This window comes from Elaeis guineensis, chromosome 2 (assembly GCF_000442705.2).
Source record: "Elaeis guineensis isolate ETL-2024a chromosome 2, EG11, whole genome shotgun sequence".
Classification (NCBI taxonomy): Eukaryota; Viridiplantae; Streptophyta; class Magnoliopsida; order Arecales; family Arecaceae; genus Elaeis; species Elaeis guineensis.
The window spans coordinates 103131947-103152048 of NC_025994.2; the positions used below are offsets into that span (position 1 = coordinate 103131947).

The 20102-nt window shown below is 35.6% G+C and overlaps 1 protein-coding gene and 1 long non-coding RNA gene across 2 annotated transcripts; one reads left to right on the top strand and one right to left on the bottom strand.

The window, feature by feature from the left end:
- The first annotated feature begins 8430 nt into the window (after nucleotides 1-8430).
- On the top strand, nucleotides 8431-9081 carry LOC140855479 (uncharacterized). Its single transcript, XR_012138402.1, has 2 exons — nucleotides 8431-8789; nucleotides 8891-9081. It is a non-coding gene; the product is annotated as an uncharacterized lncRNA (long non-coding RNA).
- A 2709-nt stretch (nucleotides 9082-11790) lies between these two features.
- On the bottom strand, nucleotides 11791-18178 carry LOC140855480 (S-linalool synthase-like). Its single transcript, XM_073251366.1, has 12 exons — nucleotides 17833-18178; nucleotides 17165-17354; nucleotides 16837-17057; nucleotides 16625-16748; nucleotides 14719-14834; nucleotides 14382-14611; nucleotides 13886-14001; nucleotides 13699-13791; nucleotides 13295-13510; nucleotides 13083-13212; nucleotides 12737-12979; nucleotides 11791-12651 (listed from the first exon to the last, which is right to left on the bottom strand). Exons 1-12 carry the CDS (start codon nucleotides 18131-18133, stop codon nucleotides 12061-12063), a joined length of 2571 nt encoding a protein of 856 aa, XP_073107467.1. The 5' UTR covers nucleotides 18134-18178; the 3' UTR covers nucleotides 11791-12060.
- Between the last annotated feature and the right edge of the window lie 1924 nt (nucleotides 18179-20102).

Below are 20102 nucleotides of genomic sequence, written 5' to 3' on the forward strand. Positions count from 1 at the left end.
TTTTGAAAGGTAAAATGTTTTCTCCATTTCACTTGTTTTTCTTTTCATTCATTCTTCTTTTCAGAGATTTGATGGGAAGGAGAACACCTGAGAGAGGGAGAGGGGGAGTTCTTAGGTTTCGGTTGGGGTTTGTGTGAGGGGTTTCTTAGGTTTCGTTGAGGAGAAGGGCCTGAACTTTCCGTCTCCACAGATGTACATGCATGAAATCAGGAAATGTACAGTGAAGGTCATTTATCTTCTTGATTTTCAAGTGGAAAGATTAAGGTTTGTGATCAATTATTTTGTTTGTGCAACTTAGTCCAACACAATTTTTTTTTCTCTCGTGTGGCATTTACATGGTGAAAAGCGAATTTGTTTCATCTGTAATTGAGTTTTGATCGGATCGAAAATCCAATCAACAAATTTGATCCAAAAATTTGCAAGCACACTGGTTGAAATCTGTAAGTTTTACTTTCAAATTTGATTTTTTACATTGATATCAGAGCTAAATTTGCTTGTTTCCTAACCTGCTTAAATGCTGTGTGCATGATTAAAATTACCTCGAATTATCATCTTTTTTTTTGATAGAATTTAGATACCACTAATGCCATGTCATTGTACACGTTGCATATGACTAAAAAATTTTATGTGGAAGAAGCCTATGACATGTTGTTTTAAATTTGGTATAATTAATATGAAATGAAAGTAAATGGCATGAGATATAAGCAGTCTATCATTCTAGGACAGAGTTTTTGGTGCAATTTGGTTATGTATATTACTTTTCTGTAATTAAATCTGATAACATTCATTTTACTAGATTTATTTTGAAATATGGCTACTTGTTTTATTATTTAATACTTGCAACATCAAATTTAAGGATACGCTTTTAAGACACAAGTATCAGATGAAAAATCCTATGAATATATATACACCAGCACTTAAAGCATCAAAGCATATCAGCTTCTATATCTTCTCATCAACTTTGTTAAATGTGGCTCTTGAATATGGGTTGCTACCCCCAACACACCTTTTCTTTAAAAAAAAAAAAAATGAAGGCCCAGCTCCTTGAGTACTTAGTTATTAAATCTCTTCACAATATTAATGAAGTGCTACTGCAATCATCTAGCTTCCATCCTCCAACCAATGCACAAATATGAAAAAGCTAACACTACACTGTGCCTTAAAATTTATTTCGAAGAAGTATCTTAAACAATAAAAACTAGTTCTTGGGTTGAGTGGATTTCCTTTCCACAAAAAGAAAGAGCAACAACTGTCTTGGAAGACAAAAAACTGAATTCATGTGTTGGATGAATCTCTAAACAAAAACAGTAACTATCTTGAAAGAGAATAATGATGTCGTGTATCATGTTGATCTCTAGAAGAAAAGGAAAAAAGGAAATAGCTTCACTTTGCAGTACCATGAAAGTGAATCAATCAAGAAGGACTATATTAGCCTAAACCTCTTGCTTAGCCAAGTCAATATGCTACAAAATATATGATAAAAAGGTTAGTCATAAACTGAAGCAGAGATTACACAAAGGGAAAGTTAAGCAGTAAGAAAGTTAATTGGATTTGACATCAAAATAATTTGTAATACATGGATATAAAGGATTGTAGGCTACTTTGATATAGCCCTATCTCCATGTCCCAAACAAACTTAAGATCAATTTGGTAATAAGAAGCAGCATTGTATGGAAATCTTGATGTCGTATGAAGAATGATAGCACAAAGGAGATATTCGAGGAGAGGTAGCAATGATGGTTCAAGTTATCATGTAAATGATTATTATCTTTCCTTTGTGCACAATATATAGTGAGAAATAATATATATATTCTCCATCTAAGCAAAAGGTTTCACAAGAGTCACATGCGAAGATACCCTCATGCACAACTATAAAGGCCAACAGACTTCTCTTTGGCCAGCATAGCATCTTCGCTATCTAGATGCAAGCTAGATGATAAAATCACTAAACTTTAACCTTGCAGCAAGACACCCGGAGAAGTGAAAAAAGAAAAAGAAAAGCATCTCTTTCCTTCAGCACGCTTTGCGGTTAATCACTCTCCTCTAGGTTGCAGGCAGGAACACATAAAGTATTAAAACAATCTGAGCACTGTGATTTGTACCATGTCCCATACCCAAATTTTTACTGTGAATGAATGGAACGGTACATTAATGATTTAAGCCATTAGATATGATATATTATCTTAAAACTACTTAAAGATCGAAAATCATATGATTTGAAGATTCCTAACTTATACATCAAATGATTAAAAAATATATTTAATTTAATTTAGGTTATCCAATTTTTGACTACATAATGCATAGAATAGGACTTTCTAAATCATATAATTTTTTACGTACATACAAATTTGAGATAGTAGATCGCGTCCAACTATTTGAATCATCAATATAGAATCTTCATTATAAAGTTTTGATTTAACTGAACGTAAATCCAGTTACGATCGATCTCTTTCTACTTAAATTTTGTCTCTCTCTCTATATATATATTATTTCATAGTTTCATGAATCCTGATTGATTGCTTATCTGACATGTGGCGCTCGTTATGTGGCTGGACCCTGATATCGTGTGGCCTACGTTATCCTTATCTTCGTGACTGATGAAGACTAAGCATCTGGATTAAGCTGGGCCAAGTTTCTTTGTCCACTACTCCCCAAGTTAATATCAGGTATTAAATCAAGTTAATTATGAATTAATTTTAAAAAAAAATACATTGCATAGAAACATAGACCCGTCTTTTGATTAATGTACATATTCTATTGTATCCGTACATTTATTTATTTTTGTACGGGTAAAAGAATTATGTACATTGATCAATTGATTGTCCAGTATGGACAGTTTGAAAAATGTGAGTAATTCTATAGGTCATTACCATAATCAAATGATATGCTGAGGGTTCGAAAAAAATTTCGGATGGTATTTTCCTTTTGTTCTTCCTATACGGAAGAACTAAGGGGAAATGCTGTCGAAATTTTTTTTGGCTCTTGTTGCATATCATTTGATTTCTGTAATTGACGTATAGAATTAATGCATTTTTTGAATGGGATAGGACCTTCTTTACCTATTAGTTGATGATAGCAAGCATTTACTATGTAAACTTTATCTAGCTGTTATTTTTTTGGATTTTATGAAATGACTGATATTTTTTACTCATTGCATTAATATAGATTGTATAATTTTTTTTATTTTTAGATAAATTGCAAGTTCGGTCATTTTTATCCTACAATGGATAAAAGTTGGATAAATAAATCAAGGAATAGTAAAGAATATTTAGATGGAGTTCATGACTTCATTAAATTTGGTATGGAGAAAAGTAGTTTGAATGGAAAGATTTTATGTCCATGTCGGAAATGTGTAAATAGTTCTTCTTTAGATCCACAAAATGTTGAAGAACATTTGGTATGGAATGGTTTTTTAAGAGGTTATACCGACTGAATTTTTCATGGAGAATCTATGTTGCTATCATCATGTAACCAACCCCTGACTCATTTTGGATCCACTAGCCTAGAAGACAATTCTGCAAGAGATGATGATATAAGGGGTTTGATCACAGATGCTTTTGGATTTGATGTTCAAAATTTAGGAGAATCCAGTAGTATACAAGAAACCGTTGGGATGTTTGATGGATGTACGCATACGAAACGTATGCATGTTGAGGAGCCCATACATACATCTAATGATGAGACAGCTCGTTATCACACCTTAATGAAAGATGCAGACGAAGAATTATATCCGGGTTGTACAAAATTTTTTAAGATTTCTTTTCTTGTACATTTATTTCATATAAAATATTTGAATGGATGGTCTGGAAAGAGTTTTACCATGCTGCTCAAGTTATTAAAGGATGCATTTTCAGAAAGCACTCGTTTACCACCATCGTATTATGAAGCCAAGAAAGTAGTAAAGGAATTGGATCTTGGATACGAAAAGATTCATAGTTGTCCGAAAGATTGTATGTTATATCGGGGTGAAAACGCTAATCAAGAGTCATGCAATGTATGTGGATCTTCAAGATGGATAACATAAAAAGAAGATCGAGATGATGTACTGAATGAATTGGATGCAACGCGGAGTAAAAAGAAACCGGCCAAGGTATTGCGTTACTTTCCTCTTATACCTAGATTGAAAAAGATTTATGCATCATCAAAAACAGCTTCATCAATGAGATGGCATCATGAAGGACGTACAAAGGATGGAATGTTGAGACATCCAGCAGATAGTCTTCAATGGAAAGCATTTGATGATAGGCATCCTGATTTTGCCTCTGATGTTCGCAGTGTTAGGTTTGACTTAGCTTCTGATGGCTTCAATCCATTTCGGACCCTGAGTTCTACCTACAGCACTTGGCCAGTCGTTTTGATATCTTACAATTTGCCACCGTGGATGTGCATGAAACAATCATCACTTATCTTGTCAATGGTTATTCCAGGAGATAAGGGTCCAGGCAATGATATTGATATTTTTCTACAGCCTTTGATAGAGGAATTGAAATAGTTGTGGGAGGGTGTTGATGCATTTGATGCTTCCAACGGCCAAACATTTAAACTACGGGCAGCTTTGTTATGGACTATTAATGATTTTTCAGCATATGCCAATTTATCTGGCTGGAGTACAAAGAGACGGGTCGCATGTCCTTGTTGTGGAGATTTAACACATTCAATTTGGTTAAAATATGGAGGTAAATTTTGTTACATGGGACATCGTCGATGGTTGGAAGCAAATCATCCATTTCGATTTCAGAAAGATTTATTTGATGGTACTATAGAATTGGGATGTGCCCCTATTCCACCTTCTGGAACTGATGTTCATAGACAAATGGATGGCACGAATTACAGCTATGGTAAGCACTCAAAGTCCTCTAAAAAAAGAGGAAGGGATGATGTTGAAAGCTCAGTGCATGAAGGGTTACCAGAGGAAGTCAGTATCAGTACTATAGATGCAGAGGTGTTTCAAGATCCAGACAATTATTTCGAGGATGAAAATGAGGAAGACACACAGATAGCATCTGCACAACAGCCAAGTAAACATTTATGGAAAAAACGAAGTATCTTTTTTGACTTACCTTATTGGAAACATAATCTTATTCGGCACAATCTTGATGTCATGCATATAGAGAAGAATGTTTGCGATAATTTACTTGGAACATTTTTAAACCTTGATGGAAAGAGCAAAGATAACATGAAGGCACGTCTTGATTTAAAAGAAATGGATATCCGACAGGAACTTCATCCTAAAATACTTGCTAATGATAGAATTTATGTGCCTCCTGCATGTTACACAATGTCTGCTCGAGAAAAGGATAATTTTTTGGGAGTTTTGAAAAGTATCAAAGTACCCGATGGATATGCATCAAATATTTCACGATGTGTGCATCTAAAGGATCAAAAACTTTCAAATCTTAAAAGTCATGATGGTCACATATTGATGCAAGATATTTTTTCAATAGCTTTAAGATCGTCATTGCCGAAACAAGTTGTTACAATTATACTTCGATTATCGTCATTCTTTAAGGCATTATGTTCCAAAGTTATTGATCCTCGGAAACTTGATCAGTTAGAATCCGATATTGCAATTACATTTTGTCAGATGAAAAAGATTTTTCCTCCTGGATTTTTCACTATTATGGTACATCTGCTCATTCACCTAGCTTCAGAAGTTAAAGTTGGTGGACCGGTACATTATAGATGGATGTATCCTATTGAGAGATATTATTACAAACCTTAAATCTTTTGATAATTTTATTAGAAACAATAGCATACTGATATTTTAATAAATATTTAATTCTTGAAGGTATCTTGTACGTCTTAAAGATTATGTGCGAAATAGAGCCTATCCCGAAGGCTCGATTGCTGAAGCATATATTGCGGATGAATGTTTGACATTTTGTTCAAGATATCTTCAAGGTGTAGAGACTATTTTTAGTCGACCTCAATGGCATAATGACTTTGTGGAGAATGCAGAACTGTATAAGTTCTTAACTGCTAGAAAATTCTTGGGAAGAGCTGAAAGTATTGTACTTGATCAAAAATCCTTAGCACAAGTACATCGTTATGTGTTACTTCATAGTGACATAATATCTGACCATCACAGGTTAGTATATTTAAGGAATGACATCAAAATTTAAATTTTATATTAGATATAATATTCTAAATGATATATTTATATTTTATGCAGTGAATTTTTAATTTATCAGAGACAAGCCAATCATAACATTCGTCCTAATGCAAGGATTGAACAGCGATGGTTGGTCGAGTTTTCCCTATGTCGCTTTCGAATCAGGTGTGATTTATATTTAATTATGGGATATATTAATTTTTGATACATATTTAATATCAGATAACTCAACTGCACTTCGTCATATCATTTTTTGTTAGGTATCAAAGATGATGGAGACAAATAATTCAGATGAACTAATAGCTCTTGCTCGAGGACCTTACAAATTGTGAATAGATATAACAGTTTCATAATTAATGGCTTTAAATTTCATACTAGAGAACGAGAGAAATTTAGAAAAACACAGAATAGCGGTGTTATGGTGGAAGCGGATAGAAAATCCTATTATGGTGCACTTAAAGATATCTATGAGTTGGATTATTATGGAAAATTTAAAGTAGTACTGTTTAGATGTGATTGGATAGACATAAACTCACCAAGGGGTTTGAAACAAGATGCAAATGGATTTACACTTGTAAATTTTTCAAGGTTGATACACACTGGTGTGTTATTGAAGGATGACCCATTCATTTTTTCATTTCAAGCTCGTCAAGTATTTTATATACAAGATGCAAAAGAAAAAGATTGGTTTACTGTCATCAAAACAAAATCTAGAGACTTATATGATATGAAAAACCAAGTGGAGGATGATGACGATGACACTTATACACAATGTATGCCCTACAATTTTGTGCCAGCTGATGATTTAAATGATACGACGACGTTGGTTAGAACAGAATTCGAAGAAAACACTGCTGCTTGATTGTTACTGGTAATAATTATTTATGATGTATATATTTTGCATTAATTATTGTGTTATTTTACTCCATATATTAACTGATTCTATCTTTTATTTATATAAATGCTAGGTGACATCATGCGTCGCAGGGACGATATGCTGGTGTGCAGTTTCAGTTTTCACAGACAGAGGCCGGTACGTCTTCTTCAGCACAGCAGCCTGAGGCCAGTTCAGCTGCACAGCATTCTGAGCCCTGTCCTTCATCATCAGCACAGCACGATCCTCCTGTTCATCAGCCAAATGATGAGATACACATGCAGGGTATATATTGTCTTTCATGTAATTTTATTTTATTTTATTTTATGTATATTTATGATATAGTTACTTTTATATATTTTTTGCAGACGGATCCGGGAGAGTACGCCCCAGACGCGGACCCACAGTAGTACGAGATGTGTGGCAGATGCGTGAGGGCGAGAGGATTGTTGTGGAGTGCAATCAGCTAGGTCAGCCAATTAAGAAAGCTGCCTGCTTATTGACTTCATTTTTGGGGACTGTTGCTCGGAGGCCTCAGCTATGTCCGTTGGGCTATGCAAAATGGAATGACATGCTTCCAACGTACAAAGTTGAGCTCCTCCGAGTTATAGAGGTAATGAATTGATGTTCATACTGTATATTAATTGTTAATTATTTATATAATTTATTTCATTTAACTTTTTTTTTTATAGAGCAAGTTTGTTCTCCCTCCATCCACTCATGATTTTGTAATGAAGTCTTTCAACCGCAAATGGAAAGAATATAGAGCACAATTGAAGAAGGACTATATGAGACAGGGTATGACAGAGGAGGTTGCTAGGAATTGTCCTCCTGATGTACCCCCTCATCAGTGGATGGAGTTGGTTCATTATTGGTTCTCCGAGAGGGCACAGGTATATTATCTGTTTATTATCTTTTTTTTCTAAATATTTTATAAAAATATTGATTTTTATTATATATTATATATATAACAAGTTCTTTACTTTATTTTACAGACTTATTCTGCTATTGGTAGAGCTGCACGAGCAGCTCAGTCTGTTCCTCATACATCGAGGTCGAAGAGTTATGCACGACTCCGACAGGAGTTTGTATGTTCCTTAAACTTTCATAATTAACTTTTAATTTTTATGTTGAAATATTTATATAACTAATATCATTATGTATCGTGGACCATGTCTGTATCATGATACTCATATATTTTTTTAAATTATTATAACTGTTTGCTTAAAATTGAAATTATTTGTGTAGGAGGATGAGCATGGGAGGGAACCCGGACAAGTAGAGTTTTACCGGATGACTCATACTCATCAGGATGGTACTTTTATTCGAGATGAGTCGAGAGATTTATATGTACGGCATTATTAATATTATATTTTTTGCAATGATTTAAATTTAATTTTGTTAGCTATTAATGTATAACTCTTGTTTTCAAAAAAAATATAGGAGAGGGCTACATCTCTTATTGCGGAGCGTGACGACGAGTCCGCAGCATCTACGCAGCAGAGCCGTATCGAGGCCGAGGTGTTCACAGAGTTGATGGGACCAGAGCGCTACGGCCGAGTGAGGGGTTATGGAGTAGGAGTCACCCCCACTCAGTTATCTGAGGTTAGTAGATATACGCAGCATGCTGCAGCAGATGCTCAGGATTCACGCGTTCGCAGACTCGAGACGGAGATATAGGAGATTAGACAGAGTCGTGCCGCTGAGATGGAGGAGATGCGACAGAGCCGTGCCGAGATGCAGGCCATGAGGGGACAGATTGATCGCCTTACATCTTTATTAGAGATGTATGGTTCATCTCAGGTAAACACATAATATTAAATATATATTTTTGTATTAATTTAATGATTTATATATTTTTATTTATAGATATGCAAATCATGCTTTTGATATGTTTCTTGTAGGCTCCTGGCACATCAGGCACCCATCGAGATAGCGGCACGTCACGTGGAGACAACGACGACCATCCGCCTGCAGATTGATATTATTTTATTTTTATTATATTTTTATATTTATTTATATTACTCTTGATTGTAATGGACGATTAGTACTTTATTTTTATTTATATAAAATATTGTCTTTTGGTTTGGTTAAATTTTTTATTTAAGTTTGCTTTTGGTGTGAATGGTGGTGATTGTACAGGTGTGATTGTGGTGATTGTACAGGTTTATGTTCGAATAATTGATATAATTTCGTACAGGAATGTATGTATTCTTTTATTTTTTGTAGATAATACCTGTATTTTTTTTTTTCTTAAAACCTTTAACGACGCTTATAAGCGTCGTTAAAATTATTTTAATGACGCTTATAAGCGTCGTTAAAGATAAAAAAGCCGACGCTTCGAAAAGCATTTTGGTAGAGTGGATGACGTGGAGTCATTAACGACGCTAAAAAGCGCCGTTAAAATTGCATTTTGCGACGCTTTAAAGCGTTGTTAAAAATATATTTAACGACGCTTATAAGCGTCGTTAAGACAAGTTTAACGACGCTTATAAGCGCCGTTAATGTTAAATTTTACGACGCTTTAAAGCATCGTTAAAAAATAACGACGCTTTTAAAAAGCGTCGGCGCTTTTCATCTCCACTCTTACATAGGCGACGCTTTGCCGACGCTTTTCGAAGCGTCGTAAAGCTAAATAGTGACGCTTTAAAGCGTCGTAAAATAACATTAATAGCGTCGTTAATGACCATTTTTTCTGTAGTGATGGCATGATTATATGGGTATGACATATTTATTACACTACAAAATTTGAATTGATTAATGAAGCCAAATATTATAATTTTATAAAAATGAAAAGAAAAAAAAATATGGTTTGGACTGACCTTGCCATGTGGAATAGCCTGTCAGGAGCTTATGTCTGGGACAGCCCCCACAGACTTGTGTGTGGAAGAATCTGATCCGAGAAAGATCATGAATGATTTGATCCGAGAAAGATCATGGCCACTTTGATCCAAGAAAGATCATGAATATTTCGATCCGAGGAAGATCACAGAAATCGATCCGAATAAAAGATCGTTGCATGATCCTGGTAGTCCAAAGCCAAAACCAAAGCTAAAAAGAAAAGGATTAAAGATGATGTGGTAATAGAAGAAAATGGAAAGATAAGATATGAAACAATTGTTGAATAAAATTGTTTCACTTATTTAACATATGATGATGCATCTCTTTTGATAAAACAGATAATTTATAAATGTTTGCAGTATTCTGGACAGTAAACATCGACTTTTATGTGTTATTGCTTATCCTTATTTTCAGATTATATTATTATATTGGTGTGATATGAAAATTCTTACTGGGCTGTAAAGCTCACACCCCTTCATCTTTCTTTTCTTCTCAGAGTTACAAGATATCCATGGTTGGCTATGGTATGGATTTATGGGTGAGCAGATGGATAGATAAAGTGTCATAGTACCTGATCAGAGGATTGAAGAAATTTAATTTGTAATTATGCAAAGTTTTACGAATTATTGTTGAAATGAATTATTATGGATGTTAAGGTTGTAATGATTTAATTTGGCCTTGCATATTCTTTAGGACTTGCTCTAAGGAGTGTACGACCATCACGTATCCGATCCGGGTGTTGGGTTCGGGCCAGACGTGACAGCTACAGGTTTAATCACGGAATATAACTCGCGGATTCTCCGTCTCAACGGCCATAATCTTTCTATGACTAACCTTTTAGTGAGTACAGTCACAATGTTCTACAAAATAGAAGAAACTGTTTGTTCTCTTCTAGGTGCAATAAATTTCTGTTGTCTGAGAAGATAAACTCGCTCAGCAAAGCAATCTTTCTATCTAGTATTGGATGCGACAATGCAGATTTAAGTATATCATAGCTGCTTCAACACCAACAATAGGACCTACATCTTGAACAAAGGTGCTGCAATAAAGGAGCGCAAGGAAATAACCATGTAGGAACAGAGGCATGCAAATTGATGCAAACTTTTGAGCCTCACATGTTCCAGTGTTTGTTTGATTTAAGAAGGTATATTTTTATGAGGAATTTGATTGCAGAAGGCATTGCTCTTGGATCCAAATCTATGTTGTAGTTCAATCCTTAAAACCGACCCCTACCTTTCACCAACAAATCTTTCTGATCATGGACATTATCCAAATCTGTCCGGTGCTCTCCTTTCATGATTTACAAGTTTGTGGCAGAAAACGTGGCACAGATGTTCTCAAAACATATCGACAAAAAATGCATAAATCACTGTGCCAATGTTCTCTAGGAATGCATAAATCACCATGCCAATGTTCTCTAGGAATGCCAATGTTCCTTCCATTTTTTTGCATTTTGCTGTGTCCCTTGATCATATTTATTTCAAGAACTTATTTTCCTTTCTATCGAATTTGTTTGTGAGGGCTTTGACTTGGGCAAGTTGATTTGCGCTAATGGCAAATCCTAACTTAACCTTCATACTTCGGCCAATTCAACCTAGTCTTGCGCCCGGGATTTCTCTAATTCAACCCAACCCCATCCTACCTTAGCCTAAGCTCAAGTAGAGTTGGGTTAATCAAGTTAAGTTGTACAGAGACATTAATTGGATTAGAGCAGGTTGAATAAGAAATTTAAGATAGGAATAATGTTTGAGATGTTTTTGTTAGATCAATAATAGATCTTGAATTGAGGTCTCAATCATTCATCAGTTTCAGTAACATACTTGGACATAGTTTAATGAGTCTAAGGATATAATTAGTATATAAGATATAAAAGTAATCTAAATGAAATATATGAGGATCCATGTGGATGCCTCGCTAGAAGATATACAGGGTACCAAAATGGACCTAGCCAATGGCGTTTGTATGACTAGAGCATGATGCAGCTTGGACCCTTTGAAAGATCTTCAATACTTAGTGCAGGCCAAAGAACCCAAATATACAATATAACATGTCTATGTATAAACATGAATAAGGGTGCAGACAGAATCAACCATACATTCTCATTGCGCTTACATTTCCTTTATTATCATTAATATATGTGTTGCGCTCTTTCAGTATATACGTAACAACACAGAAGATACGGCAGCATAGATATAAATATTTCTTCAACACGCACACCTGAACCATGCCACGTCTACATCCTCAACAAAGGACTTGGAGAAACGGGAGGAACAGCTAAAAGCATGTAGGAAGATGGGCACCGTACTCTAAGCAAATTTTGGGGCCTCACATTGCATAGGGACTGCTGGATTTTGGAAGGCATTGCTTTTGACTTGTAAACTATTTTACGGTTCACTCCTTGAAGCCGAGCTTCAGCCTTCATCGACAGTTCTTTTTCAGGAATATCATCCAATGTAGACCGTCCTGTATTCTCCTTATTTGACTCACGAGCATTAAGCACCAACGGTGCCAAAAGCGTTCTCTGAGAATCCATAACTAATGGCTCGTAGATGGCCATGCTAATGTCCTGAAGTAGCGCAGTAGGTGAGTCGAATGCATTTTGAGTGTCATAAAGCATCTGAAACGCCTTCAAAATACATAGATGGAGTTGTTTCCATTCTTTCGGCACTTCAGTGTTGTCATCAGTCATCATAATTTCAAGCATCTGCTTCTTGAGCCTTTCCAGTATGTTCTTTATGTATGCAATTGAATCTTCAATATTTGCCCTTGGGTTCTCTTTCAAGTACAATGGCACCATGTTCAGTTTCCCGTCCTTCATTTCTCTCTGAAATGAATTTGCATTCGTTTGAAAACAACAATAATAACACGAATAACGAGACTGAAAAATTGTGGTGAGGAAGTGGTGTAACCTCGTAGCTTTGCATGTCGTTCAGTAAGCGTGCTGAGAGCATTAACAAGTTGGTAATTTTGCTATGACGGGTTCCTGGAGAGTTCTGTGGGTGCTTCGGACTTGCAAGATAACATGCGGGGAGAAACATCGCTTGTGCAGCTACAGAGATCGTGGCAACTCTGAGGTATTCATCAATTGATGGCGCCTGTCTGCTTCTACTCCACTCGGACTCCTTCAACCACACATCGAACACATCTCGCCACTTCATATGACACAACAAATTTGAACTTGCTCAAACTGCAGTTACTTTCATGAAGGCAACGTACGCATCATATTTCAAAAGATAAACATCATGAGAAACTTACGATATCTTGAAGAAGTGTTTTCCTATCATATCCTTGCTGGTTGAAAATCTTCAATGCAACATCACATACAAGGTCATCAAGGGCATCAAAAATAACTCTACTATGCCCGGATAAGCCTTCTCCTTCCCACCTATTACCATCAAACTAGTTAGGAATATTAAAAAATAACCATGTGCAAATTCTTCAACCTTCATGCCACAACCAACCAATACCTTCGGACTGCTTCATTGAGGCGTTGTAGTTCATCCAATGAACCGTGTTCATCAAAAAAATCATCTGCAACTGTAACTAAGACTGCACACTTTGCCACAATTTTCCGCGCCTCAGAATCTAAAGGATGGGAAATGGGAGTAGCAGCAATGAAGTAACAATATGTTGTTTTCTCTCGTCCGAAGCCCATGTTGGCAAGGCCCGTATCTTTGGACCACCTATGATGTATTAATATTACATAGTAGACAATCAATTAGAAAACTAAACAAAGTGAGTGATAGCATCCTCTCAAGAAGCGTGCATTACTTTTCTTCTCAAACAAAGGAAAGAAATAGAAATAGAGCATTTATTGCTTCGCTCAGAAAAGGGAAAAAGCCATATGACTTTCTTTAATCTAGAGAACTACCTCTTTAGTTCCTTGAGTTCAGTCCTATAGACTGATTGGCGAGTCGTGAAATTTTTTGTGGCGAGCTGGATAATGTCGTCGGGGCATGTCAGTCTGCAGTTTTGCACAAAGTATTTGATGTCATCACCAACCATAAATAATGTTTACATACACCGAGTACTTGGTTGCTAATTGCTATGTGTGCTACCTGTAAGATGAAGACTTTCCGATCCATAGATTATAACCTTTACTTCTTTCTATGTACATCCGGTGCTCCAGATGATCCATTCGTGCTAACCATAGATGCTTCAACTCGTGCTCAATCTGGTTCAGCATATAAACATTAAAGAGCTACCAAATTAAAGTACTAGATTGTTGAAACCACAAATGCACATGATATACATGTGTAGGTGACAAATATTTACTTCAGCGATTTACACCAACTAGATTGTCAGTCGAGCATTTATTTTAACCTCTTAGAATATTTAATACTTCTTGCCGTTTTCAACTCTGAACAGATCATGTAAATTTGTTAAAGAAAGTAACATCATGCTACACTGACCATTAATATAAATATTTTCTTGTTGTTGATGTGGCATGGCACACTTGACACACATGATTCATGAGGATGGTCACTTAGTGCCATGTAATGCCGAGTCAATGCCTTGTTGATGAGAGAAACGAAAAAAAAAGCGTTTAGTTACCTCTTTCTGGTGATCAGAAAGAACCAAAGGGCTGTCGTTTAAATCTTCACTTGGCAATCCCTTCTGCAATATTTTCTTGGAGAAAGTTTTGGCATTTTCGAGCTCTGGTTCCTTTAAAAACATCAAATGCGTGGCTCTGTAGACAGCATACATGGCTCCAAAGAAGTCTTGGTAGTTCTCTTCCATATACAAGAGCATTTGTGGTTCACGCATAAACCGGCAAAACCTCTCTGTGACATCAAAAGCAATCAATCACTTTCCATGGAAGAGTTAACGATGCATGCATGCATTTATCTACATGTCTATGTGTGTATATATGTTATATAAATAGCATTACCTGGAGATATTCGATAGCCATGCCTCCTCAAGAGTTGAAAGGCTAAAGAATCCCCGAAAATTTGGAACGACAGATCGTGCATCTTAGCAGGTTCCAACTCCTTCATCTCCCAATTCCTACACGAGGAGTTCCAATTATTGATTCATGATTAGCAAGGCTTTTTCTTTTGCTCAAAACTGTGAAGGATAAAGGACATACAAGGTTGTTCAAGATGCCATAAAAAGCTATGAGGGTTGAATTTAAGGAGGATATGGTTCAACCGTTAGACTAGTCAGACCATGATGCATGAAAAGGAACGTGTTGCATGTTTTCTAAAAGACCATGGACTCTTTATGGTGCACGTCCTGCACCACAAGGTTCGGTGCATCCGTATGTGGATGCCATCTATTGTAGGATGGATGGTCATGCTTGGCATGCATCGCACGGCCCGTGCCCATGCACCACCATCCATCCTGTACGTGATGAATGCCATCTAGGGGTGTACCATATTTTTCAGTGCTGTGCATGTATTGTAGGGGATCCATGCTCTTGCTTCAAAGGACGAGGGCCAGGGAGTCTTCAATTCCACTTCAAGAGAGGCAATGCTATGTATGTGGTTAAACTTCTAAGGATCCCTCCAAACTATATTGCCAGCTATCCGAAACGACTGCGTTTGCAATAAAAAGCTTAGAGTACCTAAACATATACTCCGCTCAAAATAAATTAAAATAAAAAACAAAATCTCGCCGCCACTTGTACAGCTGTACCATTCCCACCCAGCCTCGCCTCATCTAGATCAAAGCCAAGATTAGGTAGGGACAGAGCAAGGGCTTATACAATTTAGAATTGAACTTCCGTCTCCCACTCTAAAAATTTTGGATTGGTGATAATACCCATTGAAGCAAGCACCTGACGACAATAGATACGATTATTTGTAAAATTTATTTGCATATCATTCTTTATAAAAAACACTATAACAGCAACGGTACGTAGCAATAATAACTACAACAATCACAATAATAACAACATCAACAACAAAATATTATTGATAAAGGAATGCATTGTGAGCTGAATGGATGATATTGTAGAGTTATTAACTAGCCATTCGATACACAATTTTCGGCATGACTTCTAATTTTCAATTTTTATTATTAAAAAATAAAAAAATATTCTTTCAAAAATTAAAGTTCAAAATCTTTTTGGAATCAATTGGGTTGCTTTGATGACAATTGTGACAATAGTGATGCTGGTGGTGGGTAGAGACAGATAAAAGAAGAAGACAGTATATGATAGTAGCCTATAGTGGTGACAAGAATGATGCAGATGATAGCTAGCTAGCAATGGTAATCATAAGCAATGATACTAATGGTAATCATAAGCAGTTTTAGTTTTCAAAAATCTTTGAAAATCATAATTTCTTATTTTTATAATTTTTAGAAAATGAAAAAGAGTTTTCAGATTACTGAAAATACAAATGAGGTTACGAAATATCACTCTTGTTTTGGACTCTGTGTTGAAAAAAAAAAAATCAAAACTTCAACGATATCTTAAACTATATATTATACCAAAAATGATTATATATTGTTAATGACATTTGCAATTAACAACGGAACATAGCTGGTGAATTGTCAACTAATCACCGTTATGCAAACAAAGTCCTGCTTCAACCAAGTGATTATCGGCGTCGATCATAAGAAAAAATTATATATCTGGGACCTTAATACATAATATAGTATTTGAAAAAAATAGTGTGCAAAAACTATAGACAAGCCTTTTTTCCCTCTCCACTAAAGATTGTGATAAGTTGATGAAATTCAAAATCAAAAAAAAAAAAAAAAAAAGAAAGAAAGAAGCGAAGTTGATACATAAGGTGACCAAAAATTAAAAAATCTTCAAGCAGGAAGAGAAGCTAAAATTGTAAGCTTACCAATAAAGGCGATCCATCACATCTCCTATTTCGTTGGTGAAATGTTCACCACATCCTAGGCGCATCAAATGGTCCACCAGACACAGCTTTATAAGTTCTTGGTCCACAGGATATGTGGGAGGAACTGTGCCTCGCATCAAACCGTACCCAGTCACCTTCCATTTAGAGACAAAGCATATATAATTTCGGATCTAGTGCTGTTTTAAACTCACCTCCACGCCGGCATCTTTGGACCATGGCTTCCAAATACTGCTTGCAATCTCTATCTCCAGTGATGATGAAAGCACAAGCAGTTGCGGACGGGGAATGGAATAGCGACCCATCTTCTCTCTTATGTTTAAGAATATCTTCATGCTTCCCTTGGTAGATTGACGGCAAGACCTCGAGGTACAGTGGAAATGGGAGATGGTGACCACCACAGGATATTTCTTCCCTGCAGACGAAGTAGGCAGGTATCAGAAATGTAGAATACCCGTTTGAACTGATAAATTTGAATGAAGCAATATGAATAAGAAAAGAAATGTTGAAAGAGAGATTTACATTTTGAAAATTTTCTCCCTTTCATTGAAGACATCTTCCAGGGCTCTTGTGTAACCCTGAGGAAACACCTTCAAACCTTTGTCCTTCGCCAGCTCAAGCATGCCAGGGAATAAGATGGCAAACCATCGGGGGATGCCACCCTGGTGTTTCGGAAGCAGCTTCTCCGTGTTTGCATGAAGAAACTTCAATCCTGTTTTTTTTTTTTTGGAAGAGTTGGAAGACGAATGTCAAGACTTTAGCACAAAATGCACACATCACATCAGAGAGCTGCATGATCAGTGAATTATTCTAAAGTCCTCCTAGAGCAACTCAGTAGGAGAATAAATGTTCTAATTTGGAACCTTAACTTATGGTGGAACTTAACACTCGGTCGTTTCTTTGAATGGACTTTAATAGGCAATCTTTTCTATTAGAATTTAATTTCTAGCCCTACGCATACTCATATAAGATTTGCACATACATACCTATATATGTTTATATTGTCCCTACACACACTAATGTATGTGCGTACGCAGTTATTAATTTGATGTGAATATGGAGGATATGTGTGCACGTAGTTATTTGTAACGACGTACATATTAAGATATAAGTACGTGCAGCCAACCATTAGGGATCAAGAACTTAAGAAATTCTGAAGAATGATAACAAGGAAGACGGCTTGATTGTACCTTCTTCTATATTTATGGAACCAACGTTCCAGGTCTTAAGCGCAACAATGCAGGCCAGAGTAGCAGTGAGGCTGTCTATGGTGAGATCAAGGTCTCCCCATGACCCTCCATGGTTCTGGTTACGGAGCACCCAATCCAAACAGTTTGGGAACATTGGACGACGACGAAGTTCAGGATTGGGTATCATGGCTACCCATGCAGTCTCGTAGGCGGACGGTGGCAAGAAGGAGTACATGTCAGCGGAGGGAGAGAAAACCTCTTCCTTAACCCTCTCGACGAGGCACTCCAACGACTCCTCCATGCCTTACAGAAGCACAACTAGGAAGAAGAAGATGATGATTTTTTTTTTTTTGAGGTTGCAAGAAGCAAAAAATTGTATCTGGATGCCCTGGCTCAATTCTCTGAGGGTGTATTTATAGTGTGATGGGAGGCGATCGCTTGCCCCACGCAGCCCGGCCCCACCCCCTCCGTCACTCATTCAGTCCTCGAGCCCTACCTTTTTACGTTTTTGTCTTTTCTTTTGATGGAACCTCCAGCAACATTGAGCAGACCGTGTCACGCATGAGCTACCCAATCCAAATGCTTGGTTTCTTACCAAAATAATCCAAATGCTTGATGACTAGCTGTTAATTGTCCACTTCTACCTACGTAGTATTATAACACCGAATAACCTCAAGCCATTGAACTTTCGCACAGTTTTGGTACATCACATATTTACTTAACGAGAACAAATAAATAAATCAGAGATCATTTTGTCATTTATATTTTCCAATGAAGGAAAATTATCTTTAATAAATATAAAATTAATCTCTTTTCTAAAAAATTTAAATGTATATATATATATATATATATATATATATATATATATATATATATATATATATATATATATATAGATGATATCATGCGATATATGGGCAAATTCTACGTTCACCACCTATATAAATATTATATTAATTAGCAATCAACAATTGCTAGGATTCCAAACGTTATTTATTTTGGTCCATGCAGAAATACACGAAAAGAAAAACATTGGATCGATGTGTAGGAACAAAAATCATATTGCCCCTGCTACAGAAGGAAATATTGGATGGCTTCCTATTTTGCTACATCTGTAACATCATTTGAAAAAGAATTCTAAAAGCTAAAGACTCGTTAATTCTATAATAAAAAATATATTATTTTTATTTTAAAATATATTTTTTATTGATACATATTATACCATCAGATAATATTTGCTAAGTAAATGAGTCATCAAATATGTCAATACACATATCTAAATAAATTATCATTCAGTTTTCAAAATATTAAATTAGTTAGTATATAATATATGGTTAAATGATACGTATTTAATAAATTATTCATCAAACAACTCAATACATATCTTTAAATAAATTGATATATAATATTCATAAATATATACTACATTATTAGATGATGTATATACTCGTTGGTTTTTTGATGCATACAAATTTCCTTGATACACTGCAGCAATGATCCAATGCATATCTCTAAATAAAAAATAAATTTTAAAAATTATGTTTTAAATTTTTTAGAGGTATATATTGGATCACTACTAAATATAATAAAAAAAATATATCAAGAAGTCAATAAATATATATCAACTAGTTATATAGTATATATTAATAAATAAAATATTTATAAAATTACATATCAATTTGCTTAGAGATATATATTGAATTGTTAGATAATTAATTATTAAACATATATTATCCGATCATGCATTATGCACCCATAAATATTATGTTTTAAAAACTATGTATTGATATATTTATATGTATATATTTGCTTGCTAAATGATCAATTTGCTTAGTATATATTATCCAATCATATAGTTTATATCGATAAAAATATTTTAAAAAATAAAAAATATTATATATAATTTTTTTATTTTTAATTATATAATTAATTACTTAATTAATGGAAGAAATTTCTAACCTTCGACTCCTACATCAGCACTCGAGAAAAATGTGGCAGTAGATAGTCCGCCCGATATTCTCTTCTCCGGTGCCCGCCTCTTCGTTCCACGTGCAGGAGCGGGTGAGCAGCGTTTCCGCCTTGGGTACGCAACAGTCACCCTCGTGGGCCCCGCAACAGTCGGAAACACCACACTATTTTTCCTAGAACAGCCGGCCTGACAAGGTGACGTGGATCTATGGCCATCTAACATACGTCTATTTCATTTATCCTTCATCTATGGCCATATATTTCAGGTGGCACTGACCTGGAAATGAACAGCCTTCTGTGCC

What these genes read in the sequence shown, in the direction of transcription:
- LOC140855480 (XM_073251366.1), bottom strand. Translation starts at nt 18,133, where the DNA reads ATGGAGGAGTCGTTGGAGTGCCTCGTCGAGAGGGTTAAGGAAGAGGTT. An exon ending in GAACTCAAGGAACTAAAGAG is followed by an intron (nt 13,511 to 13,698) that starts GTAGTTCTCTAG and finishes AATACATCATAG; the next exon opens with GTGGTCCAAAGATACGGGCC. An exon ending in ACGACATGCAAAGCTACGAG is followed by an intron (nt 12,652 to 12,736) that starts GTTACACCACTT and finishes AATTCATTTCAG; the next exon opens with AGAGAAATGAAGGACGGGAA.